An 11,374-nucleotide genomic window follows, 5' to 3' on the forward strand; every position below is an offset into this window, starting at 1 on the left:
AAAAAAAATAAATAAAAATTTTTAAAAAAATAAATAAATAATAAATCTTTTCTGTCCATTTTTGCCACAACCAGTGAATGGCAGGGCCAAGAGACAAGTAAACGGGGGCCTGCAGTCCAGTGTCAACTGCGGAAGATAGGCTCTTCTCAGAAGGGATGTTTAGGTTGGGTCTTGAAGGTAAAGTTGGGGTTGGGGAATTGTGGAGGCTATTCTCAGAGGTGTTTTAAGTTCGGGCTTGAAGGTAGAATTCTGGTTGGGGAAATGTGGAGAGAGCCCCTGAAGCTGCATTTCAGGGTCCTTAGAGCTTGCAGATGTTCCCTGGGGTAGAATGGGGGTAGGGGACAAAAAGCAAGAGGGTTTTGGAAGTGAGGTTAAAGGACCCAAGGTAGCAAAGCCTTGAGGGCTTAGAGGGGAAAGATGGATCTGGAGCTGGAACTCACAGCAGTGGACCTGGGCTTGAGGGAAAGGAGATGGGACTGGCTTCATTTCCTAGCTTGGGTGACTGCAGGACAGTGTCACTAAGATGGGGTGCAGGGTAAAGAACAAGATAGGAGCTGAAGTGGGGGCAATTGTTACACCCGTCTGGACATGCTGAATGTTAGGTCAGCATGAGAAAGGTGATTGGCAATAACAGAGATATCAGTCTGGAGTCCATGACACCATGTCCAGAAGAAAGCACATAAGAGTCTTAAAAGTGGCCGGTGCCAGGCGTGGTGGCTCATACCTGTAATCCCAGCACTTTGGGAGACCCAGGTGGGTGGATCACCTGAGGTCAGGAGCTCCAGACCAGCCTGGACAACATGGCAAAACCCCTACTCTCTACTAAAAATACAAAAAAAATTAGCTGGGTGTGCTGGCACATGCCTGTAATCCCAGCTACTCAGGAGGCTGAGGCAGGAGAATTGCTTGAACCAGGAGATGGAGGTTGCAGTGAGCAGAGATCGCCCCAGTGCACTCCAGCCTCAGTGATAGTGAGACTCTTGTCTCAAAAAAAAAACAACAACAAAAAAGGCCAGGTGTGGTAGCTCACGTGGTAATCTTGGCACTTTGGGAGGCAGAGGCAGTAAGACTGCTTGAGGCCAGGAGTTTAAGACTAACTTGGGCAACATGGTGAGACCCCCATCTCCACTAAAAATAAGGAAAAGGAAGAAAACCAGGTAAGCATCTTATCTGGGAAATCTAGAGGAAGGTGTTTCAGGGAGTGGGGAGGGTCAGCTGCTGCTCTGGTGCCCGCTGCATTTGTAATGAGGGTGGGGATAAGTGGTGAGTAATTTTAGTGGAGGGGAATCGTGAAAGCCAGCCAGGAGGCAAGGTTGTAAATGGGACAGTGGGGAAGCAGAGTCCGGGAGTATAGACAACCCTTTGAAGAGGCTGCTGGAGGTTTGATGGTTTCGCTTTTGTCAACAGGGAAGGAACTCACATGTCCTTTCTGCACAGGTAGGAAGGGCTAATGAAGAGAAGCTGATCATACAGAAGGGAAAGCAGACATCCAATCAAGGAGAGGAAGGAAACCAGGGCTTCATAAGGATGCTTATCACTGGAGAGCCAGAGGAAAGGCAGGTTTGGGCACATAATCTGATGCGTTGTTTTAGCTGGGAAATAAGAATGGGAGTCACTAGCTAAGAAACGTAAGAGAGCAAGGCCAGGAAAGGAGAATGCCTCAGTTTACTAACGTGGAGACTGGCTCAGAGAGGCAGCAAGTCAGCAACCATTGTAGATTCAGAGAATATAGATGTCCCTTGGTGTACACAGGGGACTGTTTCCAGGACATACCCCACCCCCACCATATACCCAAATCCACACATAACCCCTAGTCAGCCCTGCAGAACCCACATATAGGAAAAGCTGGTCCTCCACATACATGGGTTTTGCATTCCACAAATACTGTTTAGTTGATCCATTATAGATCCATGTTTAGTTGAAAAAAATTCAACCAACCAAATGTGGACTCACGCAGCTCAAACCCGTGTTGTTCAAGGCTCAACTATAGTTTAAAGGTCCTTTCCCCAGCATGAGCCTACCCTGTGATGGAGGCAGCCAGAGGTATCTCAGGAAAAAGTGATGTGCCCAAAGTCACACAACAGGCAAATCTGATGCACTCACACACTATTTTTTTTTTTTTTTTGAGGCAGAGTCTCACTCTGTTGCCCAGGTTGGAGTGCAGTGGCGCAATCTCAGCTCACTGCAACCTCTGCCTCCCGGGTTCAAACAATTCTCCCTGCCTCAGCCTCCCAAGTAGCTGGGATTACAGGTCCCTGCTACCATGCCCAGCTATTTTTTGTATTTTTTAGTAGAGATGGGGCTTTACCACCTTGGCCAGGCTGGTCTTGAACTCCTGACCTCAGGTGATCCGCCCGCCTTGGCCTCCCAAAGTACTGGGATTACAGGTGTGAGACACCATACCCTGAAACACTATCATTTTTTTTTGTTGTTGAGACAGGGTCTCGTGATATTGCCTAGGCTGGAGTGCAGGGCATTATCTCAACTCATTACAACCTCCACCTCCTGGGTTCAAGTGATCTTCCTGCCTCAGCATCCCTAGTAGCTGCGATTATAGGTCTGTGCCACCATGCCCGGCTAATTTTTGTATTTTTAGTAGAGACGGGATTTAACCATGTTGGCTGGGTTGGTCTTGAACTTCTGACATCAGGTGATCCACCATGCCTGGCCCTCAACACTATCTTTAGGTGGAGAGGAAAAACAATGAATTGGCTTTGGTGCGGCAGGGTGGGTAGCCTTTACTTTTACCAAGGAGGAAGCCCTATTTCGCCCCAAATCAGAGACCTGACCCTGATTTCTTCCTCTAGTCCCCTGATAGTTGAGAATAAATGGCAAACAAGGCCAGGTGTGGTGGCTCACGCCTGTAACCCAGGCACTTTGGGAGGCCAAGGCAGGTGGATCACGAGGTCAGGAGTTTGAGGCCAGCCTGGCCAACAGTGAAACACTCTCTACTAAAATTACAAAAATTAGTTGGGTATGGTGGCACATACCTATAGTCCCAGCTACTCGGGAAGCTGAGGCAGGAAAATTGCTGGAACTTGGGAGGTGGAGGTTGCAGTGAGCTGAGATCATGCCACTGCACTCCAGCCTGGGTGACAGTGAGACTCAGTCTCAAAAAAATATATAAAATAAAAAGGTAAACCAGCCAGGCTCAGTGGCTCATGCCTGTAATCCTAGCACTTTGGGAGGCCGAGGCGGCGGATCACCTGAGGTCAGGAGTTCAAGACCATCCTGGCCAACATGGTAAAAGCCCATCTCTAATAAAAATACAAAAATTAGCCGAGTGTGATGGCGGGCACCTGTAATCCCAGCTACTCAGGAGGCTGAGTTATGAGAATCACTTGAACCTGGGAGGCAGAGGTTGCAGTGAGCCAACATTGTGCCACTGCACTCCAGCCTGGCCTACAAGAGTGGGACTCTGTCTCAAAAGTAAGTAAATAAATAATAACAATAAATAAAATAAAGAATTTAAAAAAGGCAAATAGGTAATAACAATGACCACAAACTTACCAAGTATAGTTTACCACGTGCCAGGCCTGCCCTGAGCACTCACATAACTCACTGAAACCTCACAACCCTATTGGGCAGGCACTATTCTCTTTATTTTACAGACGAGGAAGCTGAAGTGCAGAAAGATTAAGTAATTTGAGTAATGTCATCCAGCTTGCAAGTGTCAAAGATGGCATTTGAACCCAGACAGCCTGGCTCCAGCATCTGGACTCTTACAGTCTCCAATCTCTAAAAGGAGAGGAAGGAACTTATATGACATTCTACTGGGAATTTTCTAGAAACCAGATATCTCTGCCCTACAGGCAGAAGGTACAACAGGGAAACAAGAATGGGGCTCAGAGGCACCCCTGGTCCCCTCACCATCACCTGCTGAGACAGAGAGCCTCCCTTGGCCATCCAGGAAGAATCTAGAAGTTATCACTCAAAACCACTTTACTGGGAGAGCAAACATCAGGAGGCAACCTTCTAGAGGCTGCTGAGCTTCAGACCTCAGGAAGTGGAGGCCTCAGGCCCATGATCTATTCGGAAAAGACTAGAAAAAGGCTCCAGGGCCAAGCCACCCTCTGTTCCTCAGACCCTACCCTGAGTTGCAAGTCCTATGGCCATCTTTCTAGGTTGAGGCCTGGCCCGTGGAGTCACAGGGAAGGTCCGGGGGCCCCACAGCCTGGTCTTCAGAGATGGTCCCGTGGGGCAATTCTGTATACTTGCGGGAAGAGCTGCGGGCCAGATGGGCTGGGTAGCGTCGCCGGTTGATGTCCATTTTGGAGAGCACTGCTTGGGGCAGATCCACGCGGCAGCGGGCTGCTAATGCCACCAGGTAGATGAGGACATCACTAAGCTCCTCTTGAAGGGCAGCCCGTTCCCTGGAGGACCAGCCTTGGGGACCAGGCTCCCCATCGGTTTTCCACTGACTAGGGGCAGAACACAAACAGACACACACTCAGATGTAACCTAGGGCTATGGGCTTTGCCAGTCCTTGCAGTAATAAGGCCCACCTCCAAGGACGACCCAACCCATCTGGGCCCTGGGAAGAGTCAGGTGGGGAAGAGACCCCAACAGATGATACCAAGATGTCTATGTCACTTCGTGGGCCAAGGTGTGGCCAAATGAACATTTCATTTGTTAAGACAAAACTTTGAGACAATTCTAATTCTCCCCAGCCCTAGCCATCACCACCCCAGATCAAACCTCAGACCAGGACCAGTGCAGAAGCCGCCCCACTCATCTCCCTGCTAACTCATCTTCTACTCCCATCCAAACCATCTTTTTTTTTTTTGAGATGGAGTCTTGCTCTGTCGCCCAGGCTGGAGTGGAGTGCAATGGTGTAATCTCACCTCATTGCAACCTCCACTTCCCGGGTTCAAGCAATTCTTCTGCCTCAATTCTCCCTTCCACAGTAGCTGGGATTACAGGCATGTGGCACCACACCCAGTTAATTTTTGTATTTTTAGTAGAGACGGGTTTTGCCATGTTGGCCAAGCTGGTCTCGAACTCCTAACCTCAGGTCATCTGCTAGCTTCGGCCTCCCAAAGTACTGGGATTACAGGTGTGAGCCAAGGCACCCGGCCCAGACCGTCTTTTTTTTTTTTTTTTTTTTTTTTTAATTCTTTTACTCTACAGTGTTCAGCAGGACCGGACCATCTTTTAAAAGCACAAATTAGGCCAGGCATGGTAGCTCACACCTGTAATCCCAGCACTTTGGGAGGCTGAGGTGGGTGGATCACAAGGTCAGGTGTTCAAGACCAGCCTGGCCAAGATGGTGAAACCCCAACTTTACTAAAAATACAAAAAACTTAGCTGAGTGTGGTGGCGGGCACCTGTAATCCCAGCTACCTGGAAGGCTGAGGCAGAGAACTGCTTGAACCCGTGAGGCGGAGGTTGTAGTGGCCGAGATCGTGCCACTGCACTCCAGCCTGTGACAGAGACTCCATCTCAAAAAAAAAAAAAAAAAGCACAAATTACATTTTGCTCCTTCCCTGCTAAAATCCAAACTGTGCTTGGAATACAATCTAAACTCCTGACCAAGCCCTCCTGTCCTTCATGGGCTGCCCCTGCCTTTTCCAAGGCCATTGCTCACCACTGTCTCTCTTACTCCCCACCCAAGGCCACTCTAGCTTGTTCCACCTTGCACACAAGCCAGGCTGTCACAGGGCCTTTGCACTCACAGCTCCCTCTGCCTTGAACGCTTCCCCCTTCCCCATCAGTCCCAGGGCTAGGTCCTTCCTGTTATTCAGGTCTCAGCCTAGGTGTCACCACCTGGCTTATCACCTTGTGGTTTTTGGGTGTTTTTTTGAGATGGAGTCTCACTGTCACCCAGGCTGGAGTGCAATGTCGCAATCTCGGCTCACTGGAACCTCTGCCTCCTGGTTCAAGTGATTCCCCTGACTCAGCCTCCTGAGTAGCTGGGATTATAGGCACCTGTGACCACACCCAGCTAATTTTTGTATTTTTAGTAGACAGGTTTTCACCATGTTGGCCAGGCTGGTCTTTTGTTTGTTTGAGATGGAGTCTTGCTCTGTTGCCCTGACTGGAGTACAGTGGAACAATTTCGGTTTTCTGCAACCTCCGCCTTCCAAGTTCAAGCGATTCTCCTGCCTCAGCCTCTCAAGTAGCTGGGACTACAGGCGCTGCCACCGTGCCCAGCAAATTTTTGTATTTTTTAGTAGAGATGGGGTTTTTATCATGTTGGCCAGGTCTTAAATTCCTGACCTCAGGTGATCCACCCCCCCACCCCAGCCTCCCAAAGTGCTGGGATTATAGGGGTGAGCCACTGTGCCTGGCCCTTTTTTGCTTTTTTAAGAGAGTCTCACTCAGTTGGCTAGGCTGGAGTGCAGTGGCACGATCCTGGCTCACTGCAATCTCCACCTCCTAGGTCAAGCAATTCTTGTGCCTCAGCCTCCTGAGTAGCTGGAATTACAGGCATCTACCACCACACTTGGCTAATTTTTGTATTTTTAGTAGAAATGGGGTTTCACCATGTTGGCCAGGCTGGGTCATCGCCTTGTGTTCTTTCCTCATAGAATTTGTCATAATTCCAGATCTTCTAAAATGAAATTACTAGGCCGGGCGCGGTGGCTCAAGCCTGTAATCCCAGCACTGTGGGAGGCCGAGGCAGGTGGATCACGAGGTCAAAAAGATCGAGACCATCCTGGTCAACATGGTGAAACCCCGTCTCTACTAAAAATACAAAAAATTAGCTGGGCATGGTGGCGTGTGCCTGTAATCCCAGCGACTCAGGAGGCTGGGGCAGGAGAATTGCCTGAGCCCGGGAGGCGGAGGTTGCGGTGAGCCGAGATCGCGCCATTGCACTCCAGCCTGGGTAACAAGAGCGAAACTCTGTCTCAAAAAAAAAAAAAAAAAGAAATTACTGATTTATTGTCAATCTCCTTTCACTGTGAAGGCAGAAACCTAGCACATAGCTGATGTTCATAAATCTGTCATGAGGCCATATGCAGTGGTTCAACCTGTAACCCCAGTGCTGTGGGAGGCTGAGGCAGGTGAACCGCTTGAAACCAAGAGTTTGAGACCAGCCTGGGCAACAACAGCGAGACTCCATCTCTACAAAAAAATAAAAATAAACAAGCCAGGCTTGGTGGTGGTACACGTCTGTAGTCCCAGCTATTCGGGAGGCTGAGACGGGAGGATCGCTTAAGCTCCTGAGGCTGCAGTGAGCCATGATCACGCCACTACATTCCAGCCTTGGCAACAGAGTAAGACCCTTACTCTTAAAAACAAACAAAAAAAATCTGTCCTGGTGCAGTGGCTCACACCTGTAATCCCAGCACTTTGGGAGGCCGAGGCAGGTGGATCACCTGAAGTCAGGAGATGGAGACTAGCCTGGCCAACATGGTGAAACCCTGTCTCTACTAAAAATACAAAAAATTAGGCAGATGTGGTAGCACTCGCCTGTAGTCCCAGCTACTCAGGAGGATGAGGCAGGGGAATCACTTGAACCTGGGAGTCGAAGGTTGCAGTGAGCCATGATGGCTCCACTGCACTCCAGCCTAGCAACAGAGCAAGACTCCCTCTAAAAAAAGGCCAGGCATGATGGCTCACGGCACTTGTAATCTCAGCACTTTGGGAGGCGGGCGGATCACCTGAGGTCAGGAGTTCAAGATCAGCCTGGCCAAACATGGTGAAATCACATCTCTACTAAAAGTACAAAAATTAGCCAGGTGTGTTGGTGGGCGTCTGTAATCCCAGCTACCCAGGAGGCTGAGGCAGGAGAATTGCTTCAACCTGGGAGGTGGAGGTTGTAGTGGGTTGAGACAGCGCCACTGCACCCCAGCCTGGGCAACAAGAGTGAGACTCCATCTCAAAAAAAAAAAAAAATAAATAAAAATAAAAATCTGTAATAAATAAATAACTTGGCTAGGCGTGGTGGCTCACGCCTGTAATTCACACACTTTGGAGGCCAAGGTGGGCGGATCACCTGAGGTCGGGCGTTCAAGACCAGCCTGACCAACATGGTGAAACCCCGTCTTAAATAAATAAATAAATAAATAACTTGCCCTCACACATATCTCTGTGTCCATTTTCCTTTATTCCCTGTGATTGTCCTGGTCTAGGCCTCATCGCCTCTTGCCTGGTCTACACCAGTGAACTCTCCCGTGTCCCCTGCCCATTCTCTCAGTGATCCATCCAATCTACCCTATAGATACCTGGTCCAGTATCTACAGGATATCCAAACTCTCCATCACGCTCTAGCCCTAATCCCATCTTTGTGGGTTCATCTCCCAGCCCTCTCCTCCACAACCCTATCACTCATCCAACACATGTCTACTGAGTGCCTACAATACGCTGGGCACTTGGTACACATTAGAAAAAACAGATCCCAAATCCCTGATTTTTCCCGAGATGCTTACACTGAAGGAATATCAGATTCTCCCTGAATTGAATGTGCCCTTTCTTCCCTCACTGTCTCTGCAAATGTATTTCCCATGTCTGGAATACCACAGGAAGGTCCTCTACAGAATACCTTCCTTTCAGCCCCAGAGGCAAAGGAAAAGGGTTGTTGGGCCAGGCTGTAATCCAACACTTTGGGAGGCCAAGGCAGGTGGATCACCTGAGGTCAGGAACTCGACCAGCCTGACCAACATGGCGAAACCCCGTCTCCACTAAAAAAATATAACAATTAGCCAGGTGTGGTGGTGGGTGCCTACACTCCCAGCTACTTGGGAGGCTGAGGCAGGAAAATTGCTTGAACCCGAGGGGCGGATGTTGCAGTGAGCCGAGATTGCGCCACTGCACTTCAGCCTGGGCGACAGAGCGAGTCTCCAAAAAAAAACAAGGAAAAGGGTTGTTGCCACTACTTGTTCCTAGATAGAAAACGGGACCTGCCCGCTACTCTCACACCTTTCTCTTCCAGGAGGCTGGGCGCCCCTAGAGGGCAGGACCCGTGAGTTCTCTCTGCATCCTCGGCACCAGCAAAGAGCCTTGCAATGAGGAAGGGAAATTGAACCCATGAATGTCTGAAGACCAAATAAATGTTCCCCTCCCCTCTCCCACAACATAGACACGTCCAGGAAGCTTTCCATCAACTCACAAGAGTTCTGCCAGCTCCCCAACTTCCCCGACCAAGGCCAGGAGGAGGTTCCGAGGCTGATGGAACTGTTCCCAGTCTCGTTCAGCAGCAAACTCAGCATGGAGGCGGCGGCTGAAATAGGAAAAAGGGATGTAAGCCCAAGTCTCAGGGATAAAGGGTGATGCAGGGGCCAGAGGCAGGTACCCCAGTGGTATGTAATGGGGGCCTGGGACTAGGAGATTCTGGAATTAGTTGATTGGATGGCCTTAGGCAGGTCCTGTCCACTTTCCGGAACTTGGTTCCCTCATCTGTAAAATGGGCATGCCCCTGAGCCGCCCTTAACATCTCGCCAAATCTAACAAAACCCTCTTCATTTTTCCATCTCCTGCTGCTACTTCTGCAGTTTCCTCCACCTGGAAATGCCGCACATCAAAATCCAATTTCCCTTATAGAATGTAGTTCCACAGGCACTTCCTCTAAGAAGCCTTCCTTGTCTTCCTCCAGCAAAAAATAAGGTCTCCCACCTCTCAGCACTTAGTTTGACCCTCTCGTACCCCCAGCCCCTGGAGACCACAGGCGGTATCGGGCGCCAATATCTTCCCAGAGCTAGGTTGAAGGGCGTTCCTAGTACCACTTGGGGGCGTCACCCAATTTCCCTTGCCTCAGGTGTGCACCGCTGCGCCCATTTTGCAGATGAGGTAAGAAGGCTCGCCTGGGGACAGTTCGCAGAGCCAGGATCCGAGCCCTGCTGCCATCCCGCTTCCCAACCACGTGGAGGAACCCTCCCCAAAACGCGGGAGAAAGGGATGACCTCCCCACCCCGAGCTGGGCCAGGCCTGCTTACATGTCCTCGAGCGTGGGCTCCGGGCTGAAGCTGAACCGACCCGCAGCAGCAGTGCCCTCGCCCCCCGTGTCCCCAGGAGTCTCCCCACCGGCCGCAGACATGCCGTAAACCCGCTGCAGCCGCGATTGCACCGAAAACACAAGCGCCACGCTCAAAGCCCCGCCTCCAGAACTCCTGCCAATCACGGCCGTTCTCTATTGCCTTAAGGGGCGGAGCCTGAGAAAAGAGACCAATGACTTCTCTGGAGTTTGCTACAGCCCGCCCCTTCCCACACTGGGCCAATCTGAGGGAGCTTCTAGCGCGCGCTTCCAGTCTCAGGCCCTGGAATTTTTCCGCTAGACCCTGCTTAAGGTCTTAAAGGTATAGGTACCAATTCGACCTGGGAAAGAGACGAACGGCAGAGGGCGGGGGGAGCGCAGGCGCATCACTTCCTTCATGGGCGCCAGAGGGCGCCAAAGCGGATATGGCGGCGGAAGAGGGTCCGCCGGGTGGAAAACCCATATATAAATGAAGGGCCCTTTGCATAGATATTAAATCTCTCAGGGGTTAAGGATGTTAAGAACCCTCTAGGCTTACTCCCACACTGTTTGGATGAGATTGAAGAGAAGAGAAAGAGTGGAGTAAGATCAGACCGGATTAGGACTCGAGTCTTGGGTCGCACTTCAGCTCCCCGCCACCACTATGTCCTGTGGTTGAAACGATGGAGGTCGCTCCATCCCTCTCCTAAGGAAGGCAGTAGGCCCCAGTGCAGCATACATTGCCCTAAACACGTGGCCCGTTTATGGTCTGGCCTGTGCCAGCCTCTCCAGCCTCATGGGTCCCCAGGACGACTCCTCCACCCCACACACCGGGCAACTCCAGACTCACTCACACCAGAGAATACGCTAGGTGGCGAGACACAGAGTTGCTGCTTTCAAATCAGAACCACTGAGTTATTGGCCATGGAAGGAGCAGAGATCTTTATGAACTCTAGAATAGGTGTAGTCTTACAAAGAATGATTTATGATAGTCCCCTTATTAGGGCTACTATCTCTGATTTCCCGATGTTTAAAGAGGCATCTAGCTTGGTGGAAGTAAAAGAGAAAGTGCAGGAAAAGGCAGAGTCAGGTTTTGGAAATTAAAACCCCAAGGCTGTGACAACTGCAATTCTAGGTATAAGCCCTAGATAAACTAATGAATATATGCAGAGAGACATATACAAGAAGTTCATTATAGTTTTGTTTGTAAGAGTGAAAAACAATTGAAAATAAAATGACTATCAATGGAAGAATGGGTACATGGTGCTATATTTATACAAATGATATTATCCAACAGTTAAAATTGAATACCTGCAACAGAAATAAGTTTAAACTGGTTTTAGCAAGAAAAAGAAATCTATTATTTTAATTTTTTTAATAGATAGGGTTTCACCATGTTGCCCAGGCTGGTCTTGAACTCCTGGAGAATTGCTAGAGCAATCCTCCCACCTCGGCCTCCCAAAGTGCTGGGATTACAGG

General features: G+C 49.8%; 1 protein-coding gene across 2 annotated transcripts; it reads right to left on the minus strand.

Annotated features, from left to right (window-relative positions):
- Positions 1-3,577: 3,577 nt before the first annotated feature.
- On the minus strand, positions 3,578-11,139 carry DCTPP1 (dCTP pyrophosphatase 1). Of its 2 annotated transcripts, none has more exons than XM_032243196.1 (3): positions 10,249-11,139; positions 9,056-9,166; positions 3,578-4,421 (listed from the first exon to the last, which is right to left on the minus strand). In XM_032243196.1, exons 1-3 carry the CDS (start codon positions 10,401-10,403, stop codon positions 4,121-4,123), a joined length of 567 nt encoding a protein of 188 aa, XP_032099087.1. In that variant the 5' UTR covers positions 10,404-11,139; the 3' UTR covers positions 3,578-4,120. The 2 variants fall into 2 exon arrangements, with proteins under 2 accessions (XP_032099087.1, XP_032099088.1); XM_032243197.1 differs by lacking the exon at positions 10,249-11,139 and adding an exon at positions 9,879-10,035.
- Between the last annotated feature and the right edge of the window lie 235 nt (positions 11,140-11,374).

Source organism: Sapajus apella, unplaced genomic scaffold (assembly GCF_009761245.1).
Source record: "Sapajus apella isolate SASKATOON/1434 unplaced genomic scaffold, GSC_monkey_1.0 scaffold51, whole genome shotgun sequence".
In the NCBI taxonomy this organism is placed as follows: domain Eukaryota; kingdom Metazoa; phylum Chordata; class Mammalia; order Primates; family Cebidae; genus Sapajus; species Sapajus apella.

Coding starts and splice junctions, on each gene's coding strand:
- DCTPP1 (XM_032243196.1), bottom strand. CDS start 10,403: ATGCAAAGGGCCCTTCATTTATATATGGGTTTTCCACCCGGCGGACCC. Junction 9,167..10,248: donor CTCTTTCCCAGGTCGAATTG/GTACCTATACCT, acceptor TTCCTATTTCAG/CCGCCGCCTCCATGCTGAGT. Junction 4,422..9,055: donor GGGGAGCTGGCAGAACTCTT/GTGAGTTGATGG, acceptor TTCTGCCCCTAG/TCAGTGGAAAACCGATGGGG.